The 13,610-nt window shown below is 46.0% G+C and overlaps 1 protein-coding gene across 2 annotated transcripts; it reads right to left on the bottom strand.

Annotated features, from left to right (window-relative positions):
- Positions 1 to 978: 978 nt before the first annotated feature.
- Positions 979 to 11,635, bottom strand: arpp21 (cAMP-regulated phosphoprotein, 21). Of its 2 annotated transcripts, XM_070984205.1 has the most exons (20): positions 11,280 to 11,589; positions 7,353 to 7,513; positions 7,049 to 7,214; positions 6,881 to 6,919; positions 6,711 to 6,776; positions 6,494 to 6,605; positions 6,105 to 6,243; positions 5,449 to 5,586; positions 5,254 to 5,353; positions 5,044 to 5,139; positions 4,914 to 4,951; positions 4,747 to 4,803; positions 4,257 to 4,447; positions 3,611 to 3,751; positions 3,370 to 3,488; positions 3,182 to 3,256; positions 2,931 to 3,074; positions 2,720 to 2,792; positions 1,667 to 1,776; positions 979 to 1,524 (listed from the first exon to the last, which is right to left on the bottom strand). In XM_070984205.1, the coding sequence occupies exons 3-20, from the start codon at positions 7,208 to 7,210 to the stop codon at positions 1,366 to 1,368; spliced, it is 1,959 nt and encodes a 652-aa protein (XP_070840306.1). In that variant the 5' UTR covers positions 7,211 to 7,214; positions 7,353 to 7,513; positions 11,280 to 11,589; the 3' UTR covers positions 979 to 1,365. The 2 variants fall into 2 exon arrangements, with proteins under 2 accessions (XP_070840306.1, XP_070840307.1); XM_070984206.1 differs by lacking the exon at positions 3,182 to 3,256 and having other exon boundaries at positions 11,280 to 11,635.
- Positions 11,636 to 13,610: the final 1,975 nt, after the last annotated feature.

The raw sequence follows: 13,610 nt of genomic DNA, 5'->3' as shown, positions 1-13,610 counted from the left end.
TTGTAGTGGTTCTGTACGGCTCTAAAGATCAATGCAGTTGAGCTGTATTGCATATCTGAGCAGACGTTCCGACATGTCACAGCATGTACAGGTGTAAATAATCAAAACAGTGATGGCTGAATTCCACTTAGCTGCTCCAGCTTCAGCGCCCCAGCTTTGTGCATGTTGGCTCACTGTCACTGCTTAGTGTGACACCTGAGTGGAACAGAGCCGTTGTTAATGGCATTAGTAACACCTGTGCTTTTCCTCCTGTGACAAGTCAAAATGTCTGCTGTGAGAAAGGCCTGTTGGCTCTGCGTCATTTTCCCATGGATTGAAATTGATATTAAACCAAACGTGGGGGTTCTGGGAAGTTTTTTTGGACATAGCCATCAGGGCAAATGTGGTCAACAATGGACACAATTGTTAATTCCAGCGGCTGTGCAGCACATGCTGAGGTGAGGACATTGCCTGTCCTGCTTCACATGTGAGGACAGTGCACTGAGGGTGTTTGAGCAGCAGGGGGAGCTAAAGCCTCAGAGAGAATCCTTCAGTGGTTTGAGGGCATATGGTATCTGACTATGGTCCCTATATAGCTTGCAACTATTTCCCACATTGACTTGTTTTTCAAAGTGTGAAAATCTGAACATGAATTCTCATCTCGTTGGATGAGTGTATGAAAACTCCCAGTGTGTGAGCATCTTAGTCTCCTAATAATACCAAAATGCTCTTAAATATCAACCTTTTTTAACACAAACAAATCTTTCACCTGCTTGTTATTCAGATATTAAGGCGATGACCTTCAGCTCCGGTTTATGAACTCAGTGGTAGGTTAATGGTCCATGCCTCTGCTATTCCACAGCACACACATCATGACTGTTTCACTGTTGTGAACACAAAGTTTACCCTCATAACATCCTTTATTTCCCCGTGTATGTATCTCACGCCCACATCCACTCGCATTAGCATCATCAACATCAGAGGAAACAAAGAGCCAGGTTGATATAGAAATGTGACATCGTCAATCCAGCCACAGCACTTTATTCTATTCACACAGTGCATTTCCTTAAAACACAATATATAATTTAATATCAATATAAAACTCCATTTGTGTATATAAATTATGCATTCAATACAGCAGCTCTGATATATACTATTAAGCTTTGGTACAGTGATACATTTATGTACGTCAGTGGGTGTATGCTGTGTGTGGGTGTGTGCACATGCTTGTTATGAGTGTGAACGACGTACCCTGAAGGCATCATCAGGAAGAAGGCGGGTGTGGGTGAGGGAGTGTGAAAAAAAGGTGTTCGTGTTAAGTATATGTGTGTGTATGTGAGTTCACGCAGGAACTGAAGTATCATCACTCCATCCGTTGAGGCATCATCAGTACTGTGCGCTCCAGGCCGGGGCGCTGAGGTTGGTGCAGCTGGGAGGATGGTAGCTGCCGTGGTGGGAGGGCGGGGGCACCATGCAGCAGTAACCCGCCTCCCCACCAACCCCGGCCACAACTTTACTTTGGGGATAGGACACTGAGACACCTCCCTGCAGAGAGGAAAAGGCAAGTAAAGTTGGAGAGAGAAGAATTTGCCACCACAAGCACTTTCTGAACTGCTAAACGCTTCTTTTGTGGGCTGAGCTGCTGGAGGCTGGCGCAGAACGAGACCTCTGGGTGCTCTGTGTTTACCTGAACCATGCTACACTGATGAGAGGCCATTGGTGAGTAGGTCCCCAGCACAGCCTGGGCCTGGGTGTGTGAAGACTGCTGCTGCACCCCCACAGCAGGGGCGTAGCCGGCTGCAAACACACACGCATATACGAGGTTATTAACAATATATTTCATCACTGCAATTTGTTTAGCAAGAGGTTAGAATGGGAGATAAGCAACAAGGGAGTTTTATAGTTTCGAATAAGAGGAGTTGTGAGGAGCAAAGTGAAGCTTACATACAGCATTAACAAACCATTCTGAGAAAAGAGAGGGCCAATGTTCCACAAACTGTTTATTTGTTGATGAATGAAACTAAAAATGTGTCCGACAAACAACATATTTCTACACATACACTGCCCTGACTGTGTAGCCTGTTTGCTAATGTTAGCACGGCTTCACTTTCAGTCATTGCAGTAATTTCTGCTGGACACTAATTCATTATTTTCTGGCTGAGTAAGAACTTTTCTGTTTTCAGTTTTTACTAATATTTATTTTAACTTAAAGACCAACATAAAAATTATATGCTGTATAATTTATACAATAACCGTGCCCGTGGTGGATTTGGTTGGATACATCTTAATTTAACAATTCAGCATTTACACTGAAATCTTCAGTGCCAACATTAAATAATTACAGCGACAAAAACGCTGCTTGGGAAATACATTTCCATTCTTTCCATCATCCATGCACTCCTGTTGATGGAGTCATTTGTATTTCTGTTCCGACGTTGCCATTTTGAATCTTGTGTAATTATATACATTAATTATAGTATTTTGTTAACTGATGCCTAGAAGGTGCTGACTCGCTGTTCGCAGCTGCTCAATAAGAAACTAAATTCTAACACACGACTGAAATGTGCATATCGTTGGTCTTTGTCATCGTGTTGAACAGAAGCAGCAGGAAAAGAGACCGGTTCACTGTGAGACCCTCAGACTACATCTCTGACAGTGTAACGGCCCCCTCCTCTACTGCCACAGTCTGTGCCTGTCTCCCACACACACACATACACACACACACACAGGTGGGAAGTACCTGCCGGTTGTGCTGTTTGGCTGTGGACGTGCTGAGCTGAGGTAGGGTACTGGCCGTAGTAATACATAGGCACCTATAGGAACATAATGTGAAAATACTGGCTTTATTCTTGCTGTTATTATTAAGCTAATCAATGTAGAAGTTTTCTTAAAAAAGTAATATTAAAGTGTAAATCACAAATGAAATAACTGAATAAAGTGTGTGGCTGCACCTGAGGTGAGGGCTGGCAGTAGCTGTGGGGGTTGGGAGGGTGGGGAGCTGCATAGACGTAACCCTGACCGGGAGGGTAGAGGGGCGGGGCTTCTCCCGTTGACTGACAGCTCACATGAGCAAACTGCGAGGAGAGCTCTTCAATCTGCCGGTCGAGAGAAAGGAGGTCAACACGCACATGGACGCTCATAAACACACACGCTGTAAACACACGTGTGTGCAGCAGTTGTCACACTGTACAGTGATACATACTGTGGAGTATGGCTGTGAGGGAGTGACAGGCAACATCTGTGGAGCTGAGTAAGAGACAGATGAGTACTGAACCACCTGAGAGAGACACACACATGGAGACGGAGATAAAGACACAAACAGAGACATGTCCTGTATGTGAGGCTGAACCCGTCCTGCGTGGCAAACACGTCCTGCTGTATGTGTGCTACCTGCTGCTGTTGGTGCTGAGGGGCAGAGCCTTGCAGCTGAGTCTGGCTCCTGATTGGCTGCTGAGGGTCCGGAGGGTTGTACACAGCAGGGGTTCCATCAGGGTTCAGGAAAGGCTGCCCTGAGAGGTCAAAGGGTTGAGTATGACAGATGTTTGTATGCAATCTTACGGCTGTGTGTGTGTGTGTGTGTGTGTGTGTGTGTGTGTGTGTGTGTGTGTGTGTGTGTGTGTGTGATATGTACCAGTCTGTGGGTTCACTAATATGCTTCCTGGCGGGATCCCATTCTCCATGACGTAGGCAGAGTTAGGAGCCGGCTCATCTATGGTGGGAGGAGAGGAGGGGTGGGGACAGGTGGATGGCAGTCTGTAGAGAGAGATGGAGCCTGAGAGAGAGAGAGAATGAAAAGTGGAAGAGGGAGCAGAGATGGAGAGGACAGAGCTTTATCATCACGGCGCACAGCAAATTCACATTTCAACATCTAAATCTGACTGAACTACACCCTGCACCCCTGTCTATAAACTACCATGTGCAGCCCCTCGGCGCAATCTGTGCATTGACGTATTTTTCTTCCTGAATATGTGAAGACGACTGGAGGTGTTGTGTGAAAATTTACAGCTATGGTGTGAAGATTTCGTGCAGTGAGTTACATTTTCACACCAGAAGAACTTCCACTGCTTTTTGTTAATTAGATGCTACATAATTTATAAACAGCGATTTTCCCAAGTGTGGCATGGTGATGAAATCTGCGAATAAGTTTGCTTGCACACAGGTAGAGAGGAGCGAAGTGTCTCAGCCCACAGTGCCTGGATCTACACCTTTATGGTGCGGCAGTGAAGTGTGCAAAAGTCACGAAATGTTATTCTGATGTAAGGTTTAAAAAGACACACCTAGACCGTGTGCGTCCCAGCTGTGGTTGGCCGGTTGGCGGGGTTTCGGCGCGGGACTCGTCCAGAGGTACGAAGAATCAGAGTCCGTGCTGCTCCAGGGCTGAGGCTCACTGCTATAGCGACAGTCGGTCTCGGTGCTACTCTGCCTGCTGCTGCCGGTCCAGCTGGAGCCTGAGCTGTCACGGCTCCCCCTGTGAGGCACATCCAGAATTATCCTACAACCACACCTGCCAATATGCCACACATGATAAAGGACTGAAGGGTTTATGCTACAGTCACTAACATATATCTATATCTAAAATCTATGAAAACTGCCCACCAATTGTTTTCATTTAGAATGCACAAGATTTCTGAGAATCCTAAACACAGATACAAAAGACGTCTCTGTCCTCTTTCTGTTTCCGCTGCAGACTCTGAGAAGCTCTGTTGCAGCCAGGCTGACCAGATTAAGATGATAAATGACTACGCATCCGTGCAGACAAAGCTCTACCTGAAGAGCTGCCTTCTCCTCTGGGTCTCAGCATATGGATTGTACTCCTCCACAGCCCTGCACACACACACACACACACACACACACACAGACATATATTAATGCTCTCATCTAAATATAATAAGCTGAAAAGGCACATGGAGAGAATATCCTGCAGGCAAGGTTACCTGGTTTCTGCATGGGCGCTCTCCTGGGTGCAGAGTGGCTGCGAAAGTACAGCAGAGAAATTAGTGAGTCTCCTGTCTGTCTCTAAGTCATACCTGCCTGTCTGTCCCCCTCTCTCTCTCCCTGTCTCACCTCTTGGTTGAAGATTCGGTCTCGTGCTCGTTGGTACTCCTCCTCTCTCTCCTCCACTGACTTGCTTTGCTTCTCCCGTAAAGGGTGATGTCGGGTCTGCAGGGGGAAAAACGAGAACAGGTCAAAACGCTGATAGGACAAGATCAATGTCAATTATACAGGGAATTCCACAGAGACAGGCAGCCACAGAAAGAGGAGGACGGACAAGACCTGGTCATCTGAGCTGTTGTCTCTCTTCAAAATCATCTTCCACTGGTGGATCTCTTCTGTCTTATCTTTATGCACCTCGTCCAGGAAGCGCTGCTCCGGTCTTAAAGGCAAACAAGTAACAGCTGCTGTTATTTCACCGTTAACGCTAAACAAGATTTACATGCGCATGCTAACAGACGCAGTATACATGCTTACATGCGCGTGCTGCTGGTCCTGTTGATGATGACAGACTTTCCTGTCTGGTCTACATTGTGCTCCATGCCAAAGTAGGCCGCCACCCGATGGACCAACATACGGTGGTAGGGCGACATATGAGGGAACTTCTTAAAGGGGCTAAAAGGGACAGAAACAGGGAAAGACGTGGGAAGAGAAAGGCAGAGAAAATAAGTATCGAATGAGGAGGCGACAAAGGAAAGTGGGAGGGAGGAAGGTAGAAATGAGACACAAGGATATAGAAGGAGGTAGATTGAGACTGGTTGTATTTTTGGCCTGAGTCCAGTTTCATCCCCGGTGGCTCAAACACACCCACACTAACATAACTGCTCAATGTATTGATCAGTACACTAAATAAGCTGTTTGGACAGAATTATAATAAATGGGCTGAAAACCTGTCTTAAATTAGCATAATTTCAGTCTTTAATAGGACTTAGCTTGCACGCCAGTTTCATTTCAGCACGTTTCAGCACAGGTAGATGGCTCAATGAGGACCCAAGGTTATGTACTCTCCTTCACACACACACACACACACACACACACACACACACACACACACACACACACACACACACACACACACACACACACACACACACACACACACACACACACACACACACACACACACACCACACCTATTGCTGGTGATGAAGTCGATCATGTCCTGCTCCAGTTTAAGCAGCATCAGGCGGTCTCTGGGGTTGCTGTTGAGGGTGTCAATGATGAACTGGTGCAGGTCTATGCCGGTGGAGTCAGTGTACTCCACGCTGGACTCTGAGAGCGACACAGGCAGGCAGGACGTATTACGAGACAATAAAATAAAAAGACAAAGAGCACACTGCAATATTTAACACCCCAGGAGAACTACATCTAAATAGTGGTGCTGAATCCCATTTTATTACATTTTATTTGTTTTCTCTTGTCTCTCTTTTATGAGATATCAATCACACACACACACACACACACACACACACACACACACACACACACACACACACACACACACACACACACACACACACACCTTTGGACAGTGAGTGTTTCTTTGGATCTGTGCTCTTCTCCTGTTCTTCCTCCTTACAGGAGGTCATCTTGTTGTCATGGCAGCTAGATGAGATGTTTGCATCTGGGGATGCCTGAGAGGAAAGAAAATAAAGAGTAATTTAAGAGCAGTGATGATGATGATGAGGAGGAGGAGGAGGAGGAGGAGGTGGATTGGTGTGTGTGTGTGCATGTGTTACCTGGGGTTCTTCAAATGGTGAGGACTCCTCGCAGACAGCCATACTCCGCACTAACTTCCCTTTGGCCTGAAAAACACACACAAGCAAGCAATATTACAAATTCATAGAGAGTAATACAATCGATACTTCAGTGAGAAAGAATAATGAGAGGCAGAATTATTTTAGCTTACCTTAACTTTTTTCTTTGGTTGCACCTGGTTACAGTGTTTCTGCAAGTGAGGACACAATTTGTCATAAACTGAGCAGGTGAGGGGTGGCGGTGCGGGTGTGTGCATAATTTTAAAAGCAGTGTATTTTTAATGGGATGCAGAGCAGTGGCTGCATTTAGCGTCACTCACCTGCTGGTCCAGCCCCTTACTGTTGCTGTGACATCCCTTGCCCTCCTTCTGATTGCACAGGGACGGACATGGCGAAGGGGAGGGGCAGGTGATGACATCACATGATGTCACATCACAGGGCTTTAGGAGGACATCTGTACTCTCTGCAGCTGCTTCACTCATCCTTCTGAACAACACAAATCATGGACACTGATGCTCTGTGTATTTACCCAGATAATGTATGCGTACTGTATTGCTGTTTCAAGATATCTTTGCTCGCATTAGCATGAGTGTGTGTGTGTGTGTATGCGTGCGCCGTTCCTACCTATCTGAGTTGTTTACTGGAGAGCCTCACAGGTGAATGATGAGGTCATATATCCCATGTTCCCACAGGGCAGCCAGAAACGCAATTATCCTCTCCGCCCGTGCTCGCTTTCTACGCTGTTCGACTCTCTGCCGGCTGTTTACTGGTCAGAGGAAAAAAGCCTGAAGAGATCGAAAAACACAGGAGAAAAAATGTGTTAGTGGTCAGTGTACAACAGAAACACCGCCGCTACTGTTTCACACAAACACACACACACACACTCATATCAAACAGTTGCCAGAGCATAAAAGCATAGCTGCTGGAACTGACATCAAGTAGCTGAGCTCGTGTGTCTGTGTGCTGACCTCTGTCTCGGCTTCCACAATGCTCTCCTGGCTTGACAGTTAATTGCTGTTTGAAGTGTATTACTGTAAGTGTTGCTGCGCATTTGTGACGCTAACATACACGCCTGTGCTTGGATGTGGTATTTCCTATTTACATACGAGTGGCTCATGTGAACACGTCTGCTGTGAGTGTGCGTGCGCACGCGTGTGAATGTGTCCTCGAGCTTTTCTTAGAAACAGCAGCTGTGGAGAGTATCATCCGATCCGCCAGCACTGATATTCCCAGAATGCCAAGATCAGTCTCTGATCCCAGTGGTGAGAATATTGCTGAGACCAAAGAGATAGACACACACACAAGAGGAAGTGGCATTCCACCATCTTTTCCAAAGGGCCAACTGCATTCAGCGGGGACATATTCTGCTGTAACACAGAGCTCAAGGGGACACTTATCCCTGTAACGCCTGGGACAGAATAACGAGCTCAGAGGATGCAGAGTCCCATAACATGGTTATTTAACACTCGACTGGAGATAACAGCAGTTTTTCAAAAAAAAGCCTCTGTCAGTCTATGTGCAACCAAAGAGGTGTTTACTTCCCATGCCGCCTCAATGAAACACAATACACGACAGCAACGATTCCACCCAGAATAAATATGCTCAGCATAGCAGAAAGGCATCTGAAATCGCTGGTTGTGTTGGACTAATGTTATATTATTTATATAATGTGTACAATGCCATTGTGGAGATTGTGTGATCCTTTCTAATTATTACAATTATAATGCACTTAAAACATACTGTATTTTAGGTATTAAGTGTGATAATGTAACCAGAATTGGGGGGTTTTTTTGGTGACATATGTAAATAATCTGCAGTTTGTTAGCACTGAAGTGGTGCAGTTTGCTGGATGCTGCAGTCCATCTGTAGGACAGTCTCTGCGTGGTGGGCTTCTGCATACTGCCTAGGGAGGAGAAAACAGTCAGGAGACCCCTAAAGACTCTGTAGGACATGCTAACTTGGGAGATTCACGAATGTACTGTTGGTGAGTTCTTGCTGAGGTGTCCTTTAGCCAAGTAGACCAGCTCCCATGTGTACTACGCTGCAAATGACCCTGATCGCAGACCTCACAGAGGGGAGGGGGGAGGAATCTCCTTTACAATCAAATAAAAAATGTCCATGAAATGAGAGAGAGCATTGAGCAGCATTGGAGATGTGAATTGATAGCAATACTGGAGAATGGGAACATGAAACAAGCGGACAGAGCGGGATAAGAGCAATGTGGAGCAGATGCACTACACTGAAAACGAGATGAATGGGAGGCAAAGGGAGCAGGGGATGAAGAGAGATGAGGAAGCAGTCTGCAGGGACTTTAAAGGTGAAGAGGGGTGAAGGAAGGCGGTGGAGGAAGGGAGAAGTGAAGAATTAGTGATGGAGAGGCTTGCAGCACAGTCTGTCTCCGGGCTTTTCAGCCGACGGCCGTGAAGAGAGGATTTGAGTGGAGCTACCAGTTTTTGAGCTGAGCGCTGCAGAAGCGGCCGGCCGCCCGGGGAGAAGGTGTGACACGATCATTAGCGCGTGACGGATGGCGGCGGGAGGCAGGGAGCGCCAGTACCCGCTACATCATCATCCATCTGCTGCTCTCACTGAAGCCTCCAGCCTCAGAGCCACCTACTCACAGGACACCTTTCTTCTCCAGCCAAAAGCTCATCTACACTGACACATAGGCAGGCCAGAGGGAAATATCCAAATGCTGCTTTAGATGGCCATTGTAAGCTAAACCAAGTTATATTAAAGTGCTTAAGCCAGTGCAAGCACGTCTGTAATGAAGACCATGAAGAAATCCATCTTTGAATAAGAGGGCTGTAATCATCAGCGGCTCTTTTTCTCTCATTTCACACTGAAGTTCACTGCTGAAGCTTATTTGCTTGGGTTCATTGTCCTACCCTCTGTACATGCAGACATTTATCTGTCCATTTTGCCACCTCTAAAGACACTCTGCTTTGCTTTGCTTTTCTATTTGCACGCTTCCATCTCTTGAAGAAAAAAAAAAAACAGGACTCATCCCTGCTTATTTGTGTTTGGTCTCTACGGCTGCAGCTGAATTTAAAAAGGGATTTCATGTTTTGTCCCTCAGCTCGGAGCTCATTAGGAAATGATTCAGTGGGAGACTTAAGCGGAGAGAGCAGGTCTCTCTGGTTTAAAATAATAATTGAGAATTTCGAGGCAAACTCAGAGTCTTCGATGCTTTGTTTACCCATAATCTGTACACGCTTTGCCCCTGAGTCTGCAACCGGGCAGGGTGTTTTCACTCTTTACTCACCAACATCTGTGTTCCTATACATTGTTGCATCCTGTGTACGTGCACCTTGAGCATTTGCAGCCGAATGATCTCCTTCCTGTGCAGGTTGTCTTATTTCTCCTTTTTCACGTCAAAATAAAACAGGGCATGAATTATTTCAACCTCCGCTCTAAGACAAGAACAGAAAGTAGGCTGCACAGTTGAAATTTAGGTTGCATCGTCCTTTGAGTCATCAGCACCTGGGCAGCCACAGCAGCCCCACTGCCGAAGTGACTTGTGGGTGCGACAGCTGTGTTGCTCTGCAGCTGAGCTCAAACCCGAGATGGGGAAAATACCTGCACACATACGACACAGTAGGGCTACTTCGCACAAAACTCACCATAAAACCAGCGCCACCTTGCTTGTGCCACAACGATCTCGAGTTTAAACGGCGTGCGGGCTAAAACAAACAGGTGTCATCTTCATGCACAACTTCGTGGCTTCCTGTTGACCCATATACCAGGACGGCGGTGCATGATCGGGCTTGTGCGATCTACTTTCGGGAAGGGACTCTCCTCCTTGGATGCCTGAATGCAGACAACCGATGGGAGACCGTGTCTGAGAGAGTGTGTGTCGCATTACCGTGACCCGGGCTAAGCTGACACACCGGGCTATTTTTACACCCGGGCAGGGAGTGAACCTCCTGCTCCGGGACTTCACCGTGCTGTCAGCTGCATGTGGAGAGCGGAGGACGGCGGGCGAAGGATACACAGCAGGGGCGCTGACATGCACTCAGTATTACGGTTACTAACAAAAAGAGACTTTTCTCTCTGACACGAGGGAGGAGGAGACTTAAATTACCTTAAAAGTCCCATCTCTACACCCGGACACACGCAAGCACCCAGAAATATAGAGAGAAGCAGCTGCCCTGAAAATCTGTTAAAATCCTGCCTGACCTTTTCCACCTGATTAACGCTGAACAAGCGAGAAAAATAAAGCCGTATTTCATTTACTGGCTGCTAAATTGTCATTCATTCAGCGGTGTCGCTAACGTTTCAGAGCCGGGGGGGGGGGGGGGGGGGGGGACGCGACCGATGGCTCCGAGGCGCAGTTAGCTTGTTAGATCCCCCGGTTCCCCCGTTTTCACGGGAGAGTTTCAGCGAGCTAAATTATAAATATTTGCTCAGCTTATCGTGTTCTTTATCGCCCCGACTCGTGGTCAGGTGTCATTAATATCAAAGTACAAGCGAGAGGGGACGGCGTTGAAAAAAACACCCTGAAAATACAGCAAGAAGCGTCGATGTCACCCGGCGGAGCGTCCGTCATCTTACCGTGAGGTGGTGGCTTCCTCCCGCTGTGGGCTTCTGCCGGTGGAGCCTACCGACCGACCGACCGACTGCTGTACACCCGATGTCTGTTGACTGCGAGGTCCGTCGCTCCTCCTCCGCCTTTTGCATGTCTCCGCCGGAGCAGGGGGAGCAGGAGGGGAGGAGTGGGGAGGGGGAGGAGGGGGAGGAGGAGGAGGAGGGCCGACAGTTCTGAACCCTGAGCCACGCGCCCACACACACGCGAGGTATGCACGAGAGCCGCCTTCCCAGCAGCCCACTCATCTCTATGCGTTTACCTGTCTCTCGCTCCAGTACCCTGCCGTCTGTCTCTCGGTCTTCCATTTCAGTTCAGCTCAATTAAATGTCCTTTAGCGCTGTAATTACCGCAACAACGGTCTTCAACGCTCGAGGGGACGTAACAAGAAATTCTATAGGTCTATCAAAGCTAAAAAAAACCCTCCTCTCATGCGGTGGAGCACATACTTCATTGTATCTACACTAAATCCGTGTGTACTTTACCATTTCATTACACTTCTATTGTACTTTTAACGAGGCTGCATTTATTTGACAGCTTTTATGGCTGCTTTACTTGTGAAGATTTTACACACACAACCTGTGATGCACAGTTATACATGAAACTTCCCATCAGTATATGAAGTAGCCTGGTTAAAATTAGCACCCCTCGACCACCTACAGCTGCAGTAAAATGCTGCCTACACAATCCACATAATATAGTATAATAGCATAGTAACACTCACAGGGGCCATTTTATGCATTGTGCGCACTTTCGCTTTCTTTTGCTTGACACATGAAGTGCATTTTGGTAATTATGTTTTTATCTAAGTGTCATTTTCAATGAAGGACTTCTACCCTTAATGAAGTATACTTACAGGCCTATTGTAGTAGGTTATTGCTGATTTTACTTTGAATACTTCTTCCACCACTGCCCTTATGTAATGGAAGCCCCCGTAGAATGAATGAACAAACACTGCACACACACTTACAAAGTCTCATCCGTTACCTGCAGACCTAACATTAATCCTGAGGATCAATAACTGTGTTTAGACACAAATTGTATGTTATTGTATTCTTTGTTAAAGAACTGTGCATGTCATATTCATTTCAGGTGCTATTTGTAGTCCATTTGGATATTCAATGAAAAAAAAACCCACCCACCCTTTGCTTTGAATACATACTGCAGAGAAACACCAAGTCATACTAACATATAAACATTTTATTGATTGCAAGAAGACACTGAGTCAAAAATATTGCAAAAGATAAACTGATCTCTTGGCTCTGGTCATGATTATATAAGTTTATACTGTCCAAATATATGGCGTATGGACTGTGCAGTTATGTAAAAAAAAAAAAATGCAATAGTGCTCCCATTCAAAACTGGATTTAAATTACAAATATGTTGAGACAAGGTGGCACATTAATGTATAGCCTTCTTTATGCTGAGAAAAGTCTGATTATTTTACCTCGAAGAACAGAAAATACATTTCTGTCTTCTTTTTATAGTCACTTCAGCGGCAGGTGACGGCTGCCCTTCACCCTCGTGCCTGTTTGCACTGGCCATGAGCGGTGGAAGATGGTGGAGCTAATTTTAGCAGCTTTATACACTGTGGGGTGGTTTTATATATATAAATGTGGGATATTTTATTGACTGATGCTTGACTGTAGTGGAGCAAAAAGTACAATGTTTCTGTCTAAAATTCAATGGAGCAGAAATAAAGGTATAGGTATACAAGCAAAGTACTTCAAAATTGTACTTAGTTATTTTCCACCAACAATTAACTAAGTAAATGACTCCTGTTCTCCATGTTTCAGTCTTTTCTGGGACAGGCGCAGGATTTTAGAAATGTAGAATCTCACCCACCTGAGAAATATTTGACCAGTCACCAAACATATGTGATAAAAATGCTAATTTTTAAAGTCACAATGTTAAAACAGTCAAATTTTAATACCTTTGATCTAAAAAATATCAGATTAATCTTTAAAAAAAAAAACAACATGTGTAATATGTATTACAGAGGACAGGACCTCAGTGGTAGCTGCAGCCCTGGCCAGGAGACAAGGTTGTTCTCTATCCCCATGTCTGTTTGCACTGAGCCCGTCCGAGTCATTAAGTCTTTTCTATCTTTGGTTTCTCCACACAGACACCCGTAATGAGATACCCTCTCATGGATGACGTCTTGTTCAATGACACCTGATATCTGTGCTGCAGCCAAGTCCATTTTCAAAATACTGAGGTCGCACAGTACGTCCAAGTCCAGTCATGGCTACAGCCCTGATTGCATCCCTCCTTTGCAAATATGATGAGTTGGGGCATTG

This window comes from Chaetodon trifascialis, chromosome 17, assembly GCF_039877785.1.
Source record: "Chaetodon trifascialis isolate fChaTrf1 chromosome 17, fChaTrf1.hap1, whole genome shotgun sequence".
Lineage (NCBI taxonomy): Eukaryota > Metazoa > Chordata > Actinopteri > Chaetodontiformes > Chaetodontidae > Chaetodon > Chaetodon trifascialis.
Note: the sequence above shows the minus strand (reverse complement) of the source record. Positions and strands in the feature narration are given on the sequence as shown.

What these genes read in the sequence shown, in the direction of transcription:
- arpp21 (XM_070984205.1), bottom strand. Translation starts at nt 7,210, where the DNA reads ATGAGTGAAGCAGCTGCAGAGAGTACAGATGTCCTCCTAAAGCCCTGT. An exon ending in AGCGCCCATGCAGAAACCAG is followed by an intron (nt 4,804 to 4,913) that starts GTAACCTTGCCT and finishes GTGTGTGTGCAG; the next exon opens with GGCTGTGGAGGAGTACAATC. An exon ending in CCAAACAGCACAACCGGCAG is followed by an intron (nt 1,777 to 2,719) that starts GTACTTCCCACC and finishes GTGTGTTTGCAG; the next exon opens with CCGGCTACGCCCCTGCTGTG.